At 47.3% G+C, this 14,651-nt stretch overlaps 2 protein-coding genes across 2 annotated transcripts in view; one reads left to right on the forward strand and one right to left on the reverse strand.

The window, feature by feature from the left end:
* The window catches only part of LOC140904255 (zinc finger protein 707-like), a 32,387-nt gene that overhangs the window by 15,671 nt on the left and 2,065 nt on the right, over window positions 1-14,651 (forward strand). The window contains exon 7 of the transcript XR_012156466.1: window positions 4,064-5,189. The gene's annotated coding sequence lies outside the window, so the exon portion shown is untranslated. The remainder of the gene's footprint in view (window positions 1-4,063; window positions 5,190-14,651) is intronic.
* Window positions 1-14,651, reverse strand: part of LOC140904238 (uncharacterized) — a 45,237-nt gene that overhangs the window by 8,334 nt on the left and 22,252 nt on the right. The window contains exons 3-4 of the mRNA XM_073326707.1: window positions 2,299-2,381; window positions 1,163-1,289 (exon numbers count right to left, since the gene is read on the reverse strand). Of these exons, the coding sequence (XP_073182808.1) occupies window positions 1,163-1,289; window positions 2,299-2,364 (193 nt within the window). The 5' untranslated portion in view covers window positions 2,365-2,381. The remainder of the gene's footprint in view (window positions 1-1,162; window positions 1,290-2,298; window positions 2,382-14,651) is intronic.

Here is a 14,651-nt window from a genome sequence, read left to right on the forward strand (position 1 = left end):
TGCTTTGAGCAGGGGGTTGGACTAGATGACCTTCTGGGGTCCCTTCCAACCCTGATATTCTATGATTCTATGATTCTATGAAAGCTGGAGTGTAGGCTCTAAAGCAACAAGGCCTGGGCAGGTTTCAGAGTAACAGCCGTGCTAGTCTGTATTCGCAAAAAGAAAAGGAGTACTTGTGGCCCCTTAGAGACTAACCAATTTATCTGAGCATGAGCTTTCGTGAGCTACAGCTCACTTCATCGGATGCATACTGTGGAAACTGCAGAAGACATTATACACACAGAGACCATGAACCAATACCTCCTCCCACCCCACTCTCCTGCTGGTAATAGCTTATCTAAAGTGATCATCAAGTTGGGCCATTTCCAGCACAAATCCAGGTTTTCTCACCCTCCGCCCCCCCACCCCCAAACTCACTCTCCTGCTGGTGATAGCCTGGGCAGGGATTTGGGGTTAAAGGTCTGGGATCCTTCACAGCTCTAGATCCCCAGACCTCTCCTCCACCCACTGACCCACCCAGCCCACTTCCTGGGTGCCCTTCCTCCACACTCCCCTCCCCTTCTTCCCATTACTCTCAGCCGGCACCACCTCCCGGCACCTTGGGAACTTCTTGTGTTCCCTCCTCATCTCTCACTACCTCATCCCTCCCTGCTGCTTCTGAGCTCTAACCCTGCACACACCTTCCCCATGTCCTGGTACCCCAGAATTATCTACTTCCCCCCCTTCTCCTCCCCTCCCACAGCTCTGTTCTCCCTTCACCTGTGGAGTCCTGAATGGCAACTTTAGACGCTCTCCTATCAAAAGAGGAGCTCATCGGACTGTCACACAAGCCATGCATGAGTCACACACCTATTTACTCAATTTAGAATTCTACAGGAAGTGTATTTTCCTCTTAAAATGAGGAAAAGGCAAGAAAGCTACAGTTATTAATGTAGTTATTAATGTAGCCAATAAGGATACATTAAATGCAATTTTAAAATGACTGACGGCACCAAAAAGGCACATGTCCAAAAATTATACTAGAGGGTGGAGATAAGGCAACAAACGTGGGGCAAGGAAACTTGTCAAAACTTGTATGATGAATAAAGGTATAAAGTTATTACTACTCAGGTTCTTTAGAGACCCCACAGCTTCTAATAACCGAGGGGACAGGACTCCTTACCCAGCAAGACCACCGTCTCATAGTTCTCCTGCATGACATCCCTGTAGAGGGCTCTCTGAGCAGGGTCCAGCAGAGCCCCCTCTTCCCTGGTGAAATACACAGCCACCTCCTCGAAAGTCACTGGCCCCTGAAAGAGCAAGAGTCCAACACTCAGTACCTGCTGCCCCAGTCACAACCCCACTATTTAGGGAACAGCAGCACCAGGTAAATGGAAGCTCCAGGAGGCACATGTTAACCGAGTCCCACAACACCTTGCTTAAGCAGCCAGGAGGCATCAGAGTGAGGGTAGAAAGAGAGAACCTTTGTGTCTCCCAGCTGACAGATGGAGGCAGGGTTTTCACAGTTATCACATCCTACTAGCCAGTGCTTGATTATGGGACATGGAGCCTCCAGCAGGGCCCAGAGACAGCCCCTTGGTAGGAATCCCAACACTCTCCCAATAAAATATATGGAAGGATGGGGAAGTCAATAGTAAAGAATATAAGTTAGAAGGTCAGAATTATAGAAAATTGGTAAGGGAAGCTATCAGAAATCAACAACCAATCAATGAAAATAAGGAGGAAGTTATTAAAAGTATATTAAGTACAAAATGAATCCTAACAATGGCAGTCACTTAAAATCTTTCTGTAGTTAATAAATTTCTTTTATGCTTTATCTGAATCAGTGTATTTTGAGTGATGTGTCTGGGGAAAATCCCAGCTTGGTGAGCTCAAGTTTGTTGTGCATATCTTTCCCATATCAAGGGGACGGTCACTATATTAATGAGCTCACATTGTACAGATCCCTTTGCATAAGAGGAAATAATTCTGGATTTATACTACAGCAGGTGTGCAAGGCTGGGGAGCTGGGAAATTGGCTGTTGTCTTCTATCTGTCCTTGAGTGGCTTAGGTAAAGCACTCAGGTAGCTTAAGTTGGGTGCATGCTGCCACCTGCTGTCGTGCTGGGTGATAACAGGGTTTGGAGAGGCTGGCTGAATCTCCAGCAAAGCAGTGTGAGAAGGGCCAGCGGGCACAGCGGTTCCCAGAAGCCCCCCAGACTGCCTCCCACCACCCATAGCAGCTCCCACGCTCCTATGCATTTACTGCTCCTCTCCCTCCAAGGAGAACCCACCACCAGCTCCCTCATAATCCCTTACCCGAGCCAGCTCCATTGAAGCCATTTCCTTCCCGCTGGGAGGTGGGGACAATCTGGGGTGAAACATGGATGTTATTCTGTAGCCTGCCAGGGTGAGAAGGGCAAGGTGAGAGAATTCAGATGGGGTTTTTGTCCATTCCACATGCCGATTCCCCCCAGGATTTTTCCCTGCTAATGGACATTCTAGGTTCTGCCACACTGTGAAGCACAAAGTGACCTTATTCCAGTACAGGCCTAGCCCCCTCCCACCAGGGTGTAACCCTCTGAGACATGGTGAAACCTTTCCAGTAACAGAGTCTCTGAACCAAAGGCCAGAGAAGAGCAGAATCAAAGGAGTCACTTTGGGGGATTCTCCCTGTCATTGTCCCCAAGGCAGCTGTCTCAGGTTTACAAGGTTGTTTGATGCTCCAGTCTTTATACAGTCTCTCCTGAGAGTGCCCCCTTTCATGGGATGGGCCTAGTTTTAGCTTTTGGCAAGCGTGACCCCAGGGGCTCTGAGACTGGGCCTTCTTGCCTCAGCACACCTTGTTTCTTTCTGTGGCTCCCAAGTGAGTCGAAAGGAGTAGATACTCCTGATAGAGACTGTGAACATAAGAACGGCCCACTGCGTCAGAACAATGGTCCATCTAGCTCAGTGGCCAATGCCAGGTGCTTCAGAGGGAATGAACAGAACAGGGAATCATCAAGTGATCCGTCTCCCATTCCCAGCTTCTGGCAAACAGAGGCTAGAGACACCATCCCTGCCCATCCTGCCTGTGACACTGGCAGATGAGGTGTTAGCTCTTGCAAAAGCCCCCAAATCTTAATTGAACATGGACAAACGCAGAGCTGGAATCAGTCTGGCTCACCTGTGTCAGTACTGTTAAAACAGGTTTTAGAATTATAAGAATGTGTTTAATGTTTAGACTTTATTGAATGCTTGTGAGTTGCTGCCTGGAATAATATCTGAGTATCATAGAATCATACGATGAGAAGGAACCGCGAGAGGTCATCTAGTCCAGTCCTCTGGACTCATGGCAGGACAAAGTATTATCCAGATCATCTCTGACAGGAGTTTTCTAACCTGCTCTTAAAAATCTCCAATGATGGAGTTTCCACAACTGCCCTAGGCAAATTATTCCAGTGCTTAACCACCCTGACAGGAAGGTTTTCCTAATTTCCCATCTAAACCTCCTTTGCTGCAATTTAAGCCCCTTGCTCCTTGTCCTATCCTCAGAGGTTAAGAAGAACAATTTTTCTCCCTCCTCCTTGTAAAGACCTTTTATGTACTTGAAAACTGTGATCATGTCCCCTCTCAGTCTTCTCTTCTCCAGACTTAATAAGCCCATTTTGTTCCAATCTTCCCTCATAGCTCATGTTTTCTAGACCTTTAATCATTTCTGTTGCTCCTCTCTGGAATTTCTCCAGTTTGTCTACATCTATCCTGAAATGTGGCTCCCAGAACGGGACACAATACTCCAGTTGAGGCCTAATCAGTGTGGAGTAGAGTGAAATAATTATTTCTCATCTCTTGCTTACAACACTCCTCCTAATACATCCCAGATGATGTTTGCTTTTTTTTTTTTTCTTTTTGCAACAGCGTTACACTGTTGACTCATATTAAGCTTGTGGTCCACTATCACCCCCTGATCACTTTCCGCAGTACTCCTTCCTAGGCAGTCATTTCCCATTTTGTATGTGTGCAACTGATTGTTCCTTCCTAAATGAAGTACTTTGCATTTGTCCGTATTGAATTTCATCCTATTTACTTCAGACCATTTCTCCAGTCTGTCCAGATCATTTGAATTTTAATCCTCTCCTCCAAAGCACTGGCAAACCCTCCCAGCTTGGTATCATCCACAAACTTTGTAAGTGTACTCTCTATGCCATTATCTAAATTACTGATGAAGATATTGAACAGAACCGGATCCAGAACTGATCCACGCGGGGGACCCCCCACGTTATGCCCTTCCAGCATGTCTGTGAACAACTGAACCAGTTGCATTGTGAGCTTCTGTGGCTATGTAAATCACCAGGCAGGACAGAGACTTTAACTATGTGAAGTGCTGACTGGCAACAGACAGCATTAAATGCTGCCTGGCAGGAAAGATCCATTGACACGGGATGTTAAACTATTACTATTATGGGATGTTAAAGAAGACAAAAGACTGTTGTTCTGCTCTTGACTTCACACAGTTGTTTTCCCCTTTCTTTTCTTTTTTGTTCCTTTATTTACCCTAGTTTGCCAGCAGTTGGCTCTTTTGCAGTTTCACCTGGTACCCGAGAGAGGAAGAAAGTGTCCCAAGGCCTCAGCCAGAGGGTTGAGCCTGACACAGTAGAAGGGCGCACCCCTGGAGCAAGGAGAAATTGGACTCACAGAGGTGCAGCCCAGAAGGCCTGAGGCCCAGGAGTTTGGCACCAGTTTGATGGGCTGGATGGCTTCTCACTGGGGGCTGCCACAAGCCTGGCACATGGAGTAGATATGGGGTGGCCTGGGGAGCAGGAAGCTGGTCAGTGTCCCAGACAGCACTCCGTGAACGGAAATGGAGAGGGAACGAGGGACACTGCTGGGAACTCAGCACCCGTCGTGAAGGCCATTGGCAGAAAGTTGTCCTCTCCCTGGCCTACGGGGGTCAGACAGTGACACAGAGATCCCTTGGCAAAGGGTCATTTTGTCTTTGCCAGCAGCTCTCACCTGACAAACCCATCACACCAAACACATCCCTTGGAGGATGGTCATGTGAGGTGTCTACAGAAAGCACATAACTGGTCAAGACTCATAATGACTGAGAGATCAACGTATAGGTCATATGTAACGAAGAGAGGGAAGAGCATCTTTGCAAGCAGACTGGCTAACCTATTGAGGAGAGCTTTAAACTAGGTTCACTGGGGGAAGGAGACCAAAGCCCTGAGGTAAGTGGGGAAGTGGGATACAAGGGGGTGAAGCACGAGCAGGAAAGAGCGAGAGGGGAGGGCTCCTGCCTCATACTGAGAAAGAGGGACGATCAGCGAGTTATCTCAAGTGCCTATACACAAATGCAAGAAGCCTGGGAAACAAGCAGGGAGAACTGGAAGTCCTGGCACAGGCAAGGACTTATGATGTGATTGGAATAACAGAGACTTGGTGGGATAACTCACATGACTGGAGTACTGTCATGGATGGATATAAACTGTTCAGGAACAACAGGCAGGGCAGAAAAGCTGGGCGAGTTGCATTGTATGTAAGAGAGCAATATGACTGCTCAGAGCTCCGGTATGAAACTGCAGAAAAACCTGAGTCTCTGGATTAAGTTTAGAAATGTGAGCAACAAGGGTGATGTCATAGTGGGAGTCTGCTGTAGACCACTGGACCAGGGAGATGAGGTGGACGAAACTTTCTTCCGGCAACTAATGGAAGTTACTAGATCGCAGGCCCTGGTTCTCAAGGGAGACTTCAATCACCCTGATATCTGCTGGGAGAGCAATACAGCGGTGCACAGACAATCCAGGAAGTTTTTGGAAAGGGTAGGGGACCATTTCCTTGTGCAAGTGCTGGAGGAACCAACTAGGGGCAGAGCTCTTCTTGACCTGCTGCTCACAAACCGGGAAGAATTAGTAGGGGAAGCAAAAGTGGATGGGAACCTGGGAGGCAGAGACCATGAGATGGTCAAGTTCAGGATCCTGACACAGGGAAGAAAGGAGAGCAGCAGAATACGGACCCTGAACTTCAGAAAAGCAGATTTTGACTCCCTCAGGGAACTGATGGGCAGGATCCCCTGGGAGAATAACATGAGGGGGAAAGGAGTCCAGGAGAGCTGGCTGTATTTTAAAGAATCCTTACTGAGGTTACAGGGACAAACCATCCCGACGTGTAGAAAGTGTAGTAAATATGGCAGGCGACCAGCTTGGCTTAATAGTGAAATCCTTGCTGATCTTAAACACAAAAAAGAAGCTTACAAGGAGTGGAAGACTGGACAAATGACCAGGGAGGATTATAAAAATATTGCTCAGGCATGCAGGAGTGAAATCAGGAAGGCCAAATCACACTTGGGAGTTGCAGCTAGCAAGAGATGTTAAGAGTAACAAGAAGGGTTTCTTCAGGTATGTTAGCAACAAGAATAAAGTCAAGGAAAGTGTGGGCCCCTTACTAAATGAGGGAGGTAATCTAGTGACAGAGGATGTGGAAAAAGCTAATGTACTCAATATTTTTTTTAAAAAAGAAAAGGAGGACTTGTGGCACCTTAGAGACTAACCAATTTATTAGAGCATAAGCTTTCGTGAGCTACAGCTCACTTCTTCAGATGCATATCGTAGAAACTGCAGCAGGCTTTATATATACACAGAGAATATGAAACAATACCTATTCCCACCCCACTGTCCTGCTGGTAATAGCTTATCTAAAGTGATTTCCAGCACAAATCCAGGTTTTCTCACCCTCCACCCCCCAACACAAATTCACTCTCCTGCTGGTGATAGCCCATCCAAAGTGACAACTCTTTACACAATGTGCATGACAATCAAGCTGGGCTATTTCCTGCATAAATCCAGGTTCTCACATCCCCCCCACCCCCATACACACACAAACTCACTCTCCTGCTGGTAATAGCTCATCCAAACTGACCACTCTTCAAGTTAAAATCCAAGTTAAACCAGAACATCTGGGGGGGGGGGGTAGGAAAAAACAAGAGGAAACAGGCTACCTTGCATAATGACTTAGCCACTCCAAGTCTCTATTTAAGCCTAAATTAATAGTATCCAATTTGCAAATGAATTCCAATTCAGCAGTTTCTCGCTGGAGTCTGGATTTGAAGTTTTTTTGTTTTAAGATAGCGACCTTCATGTCTGTGATCGCGTGACCAGAGAGATTGAAGTGTTCTCCGACTGGTTTATGAATGTTATAATTCTTGACATCTGATTTGTGTCCATTTATTCTTTTACGTAGAGACTGTCCAGTTTGACCAATGTACATGGCAGAGGGGCATTGCTGGCACATGATGGCATATATCACATTGGTGGATGTGCAGGTGAACGAGCCTCTGATAGTGTGGCTGATGTTATTAGGCCCTGTGATGGTGTCCCCTGAATAGATATGTGGGCACAGTTGGCAACGGGCTTTGTTGCAAGGATAAGTTCCTGGGTTAGTGGTTCTGTTGTGTGGTATGTGGTTGTTGGTGAGTATTTGCTTCAGGTTGCGGGGCTGTCTGTAGGCAAGGACTGGCCTGTCTCCCAAGATTTGTGAGAGTGTTGGGTCATCCTTTAGGATAGGTTGTAGATCCTTAATAATGCGTTGGAGGGGTTTTAGTTGGGGGCTGAAGGTGACGGCTAGTGGCATTCTGTTATTTTCTTTGTTAGGCCTGTCCTGTAGTAGGTAACTTCTGGGAACTCTTCTGGCTCTATCAATCTGTTTCTTTACTTCTGCAGGTGGGTATTGTAGTTGTAAGAAAGCTTGACAGAGATCCTGGAGGTGTTTGTCTCTGTCTGAGGGGTTGGAGCAAATGCGGTTGTATCGCAGAGCTTGGCTGTAGACGATGGATCGTGTGGTGTGGTCAGGGTGAAAGCTGGAGGCATGCAGGTAGGAATAGCGGTCAGTAGGTTTCCGGTATAGGGTGGTGTTTATGTGACCATTGTTTATTAGCACTGTAGTGTCCAGGAAGTGGATCTCTTGTGTGGACTGGACCAGGCTGAGGTTGGTGGTGGGATGGAAATTGTTGAAATCATGGTGGAATTCCTCAAGGGCTTCTTTTCCATGGGTCCAGATGATGAAGATGTCATCAATATAGCGCAAGTAGAGTAGGGGCTTTAGGGGACGAGAGCTGAGGAAGCGTTGTTCTAAATCAGCCATAAAAATGTTGGCATACTGTGGGGCCATGCGGGTACCCATAGCAGTGCCGCTGATCTGAAGGTATACATTGTCCCCAAATGTGAAGTAGTTATGGGTAAGGACAAAGTCACAAAGTTCAGCCACCAGGTTAGCCGTGACATTATCGGGGATAGTGTTCTTGACGGCTTGTAGTCCATCTTTGTGTGGAATGTTGGTGTAGAGGCTTCTACATCCACAGTGGCCAGGATGGTGTTATCAGGAAGATCACCGATGGATTGTAGGGGCCTCTCCTTCTGCCCCTCCACCCCCACGAACATGATACAGTTCTGTGGTGACCTAGAATCCTATTTTCGACGTCTCCGACTCAAGGAATATTTCCAAAATACCTCTGAACAGCATACTAATCCACAGAGGTCTCCCAACCAACACTACAGAAAGAGGGATTCTAGGTGGACTCCTCCTGAAGGTCGAAACAGCAGACTGGACTTCTACATAGAGTGCTTCCGCCGACGTGCACGGGCTGAAATTGTGGAAAAGCAGCATCACTTGCCCCATAACCTCAGCCATGCGGAACGCAATGCCATCCACAGCCTCAGAAACAACTCTGACATCATAATCAAAAAGGCTGACAAAGGAGGTGCTGTTGTCGTCATGAATAGGTCGGAATATGAACAAGAGGCTGCTCGGCAGCTCTCCAACACGAGTTTCTACAAGCCATTACCCTCTGATCCCACTGAGAGTTACCAAAAGCAACTACAGCATTTGCTCAAGAAACTTCCTGAAAAAGCACAAGATCAAATCCGCACAGACACACCCCTGGAACCCCGAACTGGGATATTCTATCTACTACCCAAGATCCATAAACCTGGAAATCCTGGGCGCCCCATCATCTCAGGCATTGGCACCCTGACAGCAGGATTGTCTGGCTATGTAGACTCCCTCCTCAGGCCCTACGCTACCAGCACTCCCAGCTACCTTCGAGACACCACTGACTTCCTGAGGAAACTTCAATCCATCGGTGATCTTCCAGAAAACTCCATCCTGGCCGCTATGGATGTAGAAGCCCTCTACACCAACATTCCACACAAAGATGGACTACAAGCCGTCAGGAACACTATCCCCGATAATGTCACGGCTAACCTGGTGGCTGCACTTTGTGACTTTGTCCTTACCCATAACTACTTCACATTTGGGGACAATGTATACCTTCAGATCAGCGGCACTGCTATGGGTACCCGCATGGCCCCACAGTATGCCAACATTTTTATGGCTGATTTAGAACAACGCTTCCTCAGCTCTCGTCCCCTAAAGCCCCTACTCTACTTGCGCTATATTGATGACATCTTCATCATCTGGACCCATGGAAAAGAAGCCCTTGAGGAATTCCACCATGATTTCAACAATTTCCATCCCACCACCAACCTCAGCCTGGTCCAGTCCACACAAGAGATCCACTTCCTGGACACTACAGTGCTAATAAACAATGGTCACATAAACACCACCCTATACCGGAAACCTACTGACCGCTATTCCTACCTGCATGCCTCCAGCTTTCACCCTGACCACACCACACGATCCATCGTCTACAGCCAAGCTCTGCGATACAACCGCATTTGCTCCAACCCCTCAGACAGAGACAAACACCTACAAGATCTCTGTCAAGCTTTCTTACAACTACAATACCCACCTGCAGAAGTAAAGAAACAGATTGATAGAGCCAGAAGAGTTCCCAGAAGTTACCTACTACAGGACAGGCCTAACAAAGAAAATAACAGAATGCCACTAGCCGTCACCTTCAGCCCCCAACTAAAACCCCTCCAACGCATTATTAAGGATCTACAACCTATCCTAAAGGATGACCCAACACTCTCACAAATCTTGGGAGACAGGCCAGTCCTTGCCTACAGACAGCCCCGCAACCTGAAGCAAATACTCACCAACAACCACATACCACACAACAGAACCACTAACCCAGGAACTTATCCTTGCAACAAAGCCCGTTGCCAACTGTGCCCACATATCTATTCAGGGGACACCATCACAGGGCCTAATAACATCAGCCACACTATCAGAGGCTCGTTCACCTGCACATCCACCAATGTGATATATGCCATCATGTGCCAGCAATGCCCCTCTGCCATGTACATTGGTCAAACTGGACAGTCTCTACGTAAAAGAATAAATGGACACAAATCAGATGTCAAGAATTATAACATTCATAAACCAGTCGGAGAACACTTCAATCTCTCTGGTCACGCGATCACAGACATGAAGGTCGCTATCTTAAAACAAAAAAACTTCAAATCCAGACTCCAGCGAGAAACTGCTGAATTGGAATTCATTTGCAAATTGGATACTATTAATTTAGGCTTAAATAGAGACTTGGAGTGGCTAAGTCATTATGCAAGGTAGCCTGTTTCCTCTTGTTTTTTCCTACCCCCCCCCCCCAGATGTTCTGGTTTAACTTGGATTTTAACTTGAAGAGTGGTCAGTTTGGATGAGCTATTACCAGCAGGAGAGTGAGTTTGTGTGTGTATGGGGGTGGGGGGGATGTGAGAAAACCTGGATTTATGCAGGAAATAGCCCAGGTTAATTGTCATGCACATTGTGTAAAGAGTTATCACTTTGGATGGGCTATCACCAGCAGGAGAGTGAATTTGTGTGGGGGGGTGGAGGGTGAGAAAACCTGGATTTGTGCTGGAAATCACTTTAGATAAGCTATTACCAGCAGGACAGTGGGGTGGGAATAGGTATTGTTTCATATTCTCTGTGTATATATAAAGCCTGCTGCAGTTTCCACGATATGCATCTGAAGAAGTGAGCTGTAGCTCACGAAAGCTTATGCTCTAATAAATTGGTTAGTCTCTAAGGTGCCACAAGTCCTCCTTTTCTTTTTGCGAATACAGACTAACACGGCTGTTACTCTGAAACCTGTCAATATTTTTTTTGCCTCTGTCTTCATGAACAAGGTCAATTCCCAGACTACTGCACTGGGCAGCACAGCATGGGGAGGAGGTGACCAGCCCTCTGTGGACAAAGAAGTGGTTCAGGACTATTTAGAAAAGCTGGATGAGCACAAGTCCATGGGGCCGGATGTGTTGCATCTGAGAGTGCTAAAGGAGTTGGCGGATGTGATTGCAGAGCCATTGGCCATTATCTTTGAAACTCATGGCGATCGGGGAGGTCCCGGATGACTGGAAAAAGGCTAATGTAGTGCCCATCTTTAAAAAAGAGAAGAAGGAGGATCCTGGGAACTACAGGCCAGTCAGCCTCACCTCAGTCCCTGGAAAAATCATGGAGCAGGTCCTCAAGGAATCAATTCTGAAGCACTTAGAGGAGAGGAAAGTGATCCGGAACAGTCAGCATGGATTCACCAAGGGCAAGTCATGCCTGACTAATCTAATTGCCTTCTGTGACGAGATAACTGGCTCTGTGGATGGGAGGAAAGCAGTGGACATGTTATTCCTTGACTTTAGCAAAGCTTTTCACACCGTCTCCCACAGTATTCTTGCCAGCAAATTAAAGAAGTATGGGCTGGATGAATGGACTATAAGGTGGATAGAAAGCTGGTTATGGGCCTGAACGGGTAGTGATCAATGGCTCCATGTTTAGTTGGCAGGCGGTATCAAGCAGAGTGCCCCAAGGGTCAGTCCTGGGGCTGGTTTTGTTCAATACCTTCATTAATGATCTGGAGGATGGTGTGGATTGCACCCTCAGCAAGTTTGCAGATGACACTAAACTGGAAGAGAGGTAGGTATGCTGGAGGGTAGGGATAAGATATAGAATCATAGAATCATAGAATATCAGGGTTGGAAGGGACCCCAGAAGGTCATCTAGTCCAACCCCCTGCTCAAAGCAGGACCAATTCCCAGTTAAATCATCCCAGCCAGGGCTTTGTCAAGCCTGACCTTAAAAACCTCTAAGGAAGGAGATTCTACCACCTCCCTAGGTAACGCATTCCAGTGTTTCACCACCCTCTTAGTGAAAAAGTTTTTCCTAATATCCAATCTAAACCTCCCCCACTGCAACTTGAGACCATTACTCCTCGTTCTGTCATCTGCTACCATTGAGAACAGTCTAGAGCCATCCTCTTTGGAACCCCCTTTCAGGTAGTTGAAAGCAGCTATCAAATCCCCCCTCATTCTTCTCTTCCGCAGGCTAAACAATCCCAGCTCCCTCAGCCTCTCCTCATAACTCATGTGTTCCAGTCCCCTAATCATTTTTGTTGCCCTTCGCTGGACTCTCTCCAATTTATCCACATCCTTCTTGAAGTGTGGGGCCCAAAACTGGACACAGTACTCCAGATGAGGCCTCACCAATGTCGAATAGAGGGGAACGATCACGTCCCTCGATCTGCTCGCTATGCCCCTACTTATACATCCCAAAATGCCATTGGCCTTCTTGGCAACAAGGGCACACTGCTGACTCATATCCAGCTTCTCGTCCACTGTCACCCCTAGGTCCTTTTCCGCAGAACTGCTGCCTAGCCATTCGGTCCCTAGTCTGTAGCTGTGCATTGGGTTCTTCCGTCCTAAGTGCAGGACCCTGCACTTATCCTTATTGAACCTCATCAGATTCCTTTTGGCCCAATCTTCCAATTGGTCTAGGTCCTTCTGTATCCTATCCCTCCCCTCCAGCGTATCTACCACTCCTCCCAGTTTAGTATCATCCGCAAATTTGCTGAGAGTGCAATCCACACCATCCTCCAGATCATTTATGAAGATATTGAATAAAACCGGCCCCAGGACCGACCCTTGGGGCACTCCACTTGATACCGGCTGCCAACTAGACATGGAGCCATTGATCACTACCCGTTGAGCCCGACAATCTAGCCAGCTTTCTACCCACCTTATAGTGCATTCATCCAGCCCATACTTCCTTAACTTGGTGACAAGAATACTATGGGAGACCGTGTCAAAAGCTTTGCTAAAGTCAAGAAACAATACATCCACTGCTTTCCCTTCATCCACAGAACCAGTAATCTCATCATAAAAGGTGATTAGATTAGTCAGGCATGACCTTCCCTTGGTGAATCCATGCTGGCTGTTCCTGATCACTTTCCTCTCATGCAAGTGCTTCAGGATTGATTCTTTGAGGACCTGCTCCATGATTTTTCCAGGAACTGAGGTGAGGCTGACTGGCCTGTAGTTCCCAGGATCTTCCTTCTTCCCTTTTTTAAAGATTGGCACTACATTAGCCTTTTTCCAGTCATCCGGGACTTCCCCGGTTCGCCACGAGTTTTCAAAGATAATGGCCAGTGGCTCTGCAATCACAGCCGCCAATTCCTTCAGCACTCTCGGGGACATATCTAGCACATATCTAGGGACCTAGGCAAATTAGAGGATTGGGCCAAGAGAAATCTGATGAGGTTCAACAAGGACAAGTGCAGAGTCCTGCACTTAGGATGGAAGAATCCCAGGCACCGCTACAGACTAGGGACCGAATGGCTCGGCAGCAGTTCTGCGGAAAAGGACCTAGGGGTGACAGTGGATGAGAAGCTGGATATGAGTCAACAGTGTGCCCTTGTTGCCAAGAAGGCCAATGGCATTTTGGGCTGTATAAGTGGGGGCATTGTCAGCAGATCAAGGGATGTGATCGTTCCCCTCTATTTGACATTGGTGAGGCCTCATCTGGAGTACTGTGTCCAGTTTTGGGCCCCACAATACAAGCAGGATGTGAAAAAATTGGAAAGAGTCCAGCAGAGGGCAACAAAAATGTTGAGGGGTCTGCAACACATGACTTATGAGGAGAGGCTGAGGGAACTGGGATTGTTTAGTCTGCGGAAGAGAAAAGTGAGGGGGGATTTGATAGCTGCTTTCAACTACCTGAGAGGTGGTTCCAGAGAGGATGGTTCTAGACTATTCTCAGTGGTGGAAGAGGACAGGACAAGGAGTAATTGTCTCAAGTTGCAGTGGGGGAGGTTTAGGTTGGATATTAGGAAAAACTATTTCACTCGGAGGGTGGTGAAACACTGGAATGGGTTCCCTAGGGAGGTGGTGGAATCTCCTTCCTTTGAGGTTTTTAAGGTCAGGCTTGACAAAGCCCTGGCTGGGATGATTTAGTTGGGGATTGGTCCTGCTTTGAGCAGGGGGTTGGACTAGATGACCTCCTGAGGTCCCTTCCAACCCTGATATTCTATGATTCTATGTAAGGAACAAAGCATTTATATTGAAAATCTACTTTCTGGACTTGGAATGGAAAATAAATCACTGAGAGGTAATGGGCCCCGGGATTGGCCCATCCACCCAAGAGGGAGTCATCACTTCTCACTAGTCAGCTGGCAAGGTAACACAAGGATCAAGTGACCAGCCTTCCTCCCTCCCAAACTATCAATGGAAAACCATCCGAGGCACCACCAAACAACTGAAACTGGGAGGTGGGGGAGAGGGGATTGATGGAGAGGGTGAAACTGAAGGTAACACAAATTTAATCATCTGAAATCCAAAATATGAATAGTTTAAAGGCACATGTCACCTGTTTCTGATGTGAAGGGATGGGCCAGAATGTATAGGGGAGGGGGCCTGTTTTGAGGAGGGGCAGACTGGGCAGAGCTAGGGCATGGCTGGACTAGGGGC

The sequence above is a fragment of the Lepidochelys kempii genome, chromosome 28, assembly GCF_965140265.1.
Source record: "Lepidochelys kempii isolate rLepKem1 chromosome 28, rLepKem1.hap2, whole genome shotgun sequence".
Classification (NCBI taxonomy): Eukaryota; Metazoa; Chordata; order Testudines; family Cheloniidae; genus Lepidochelys; species Lepidochelys kempii.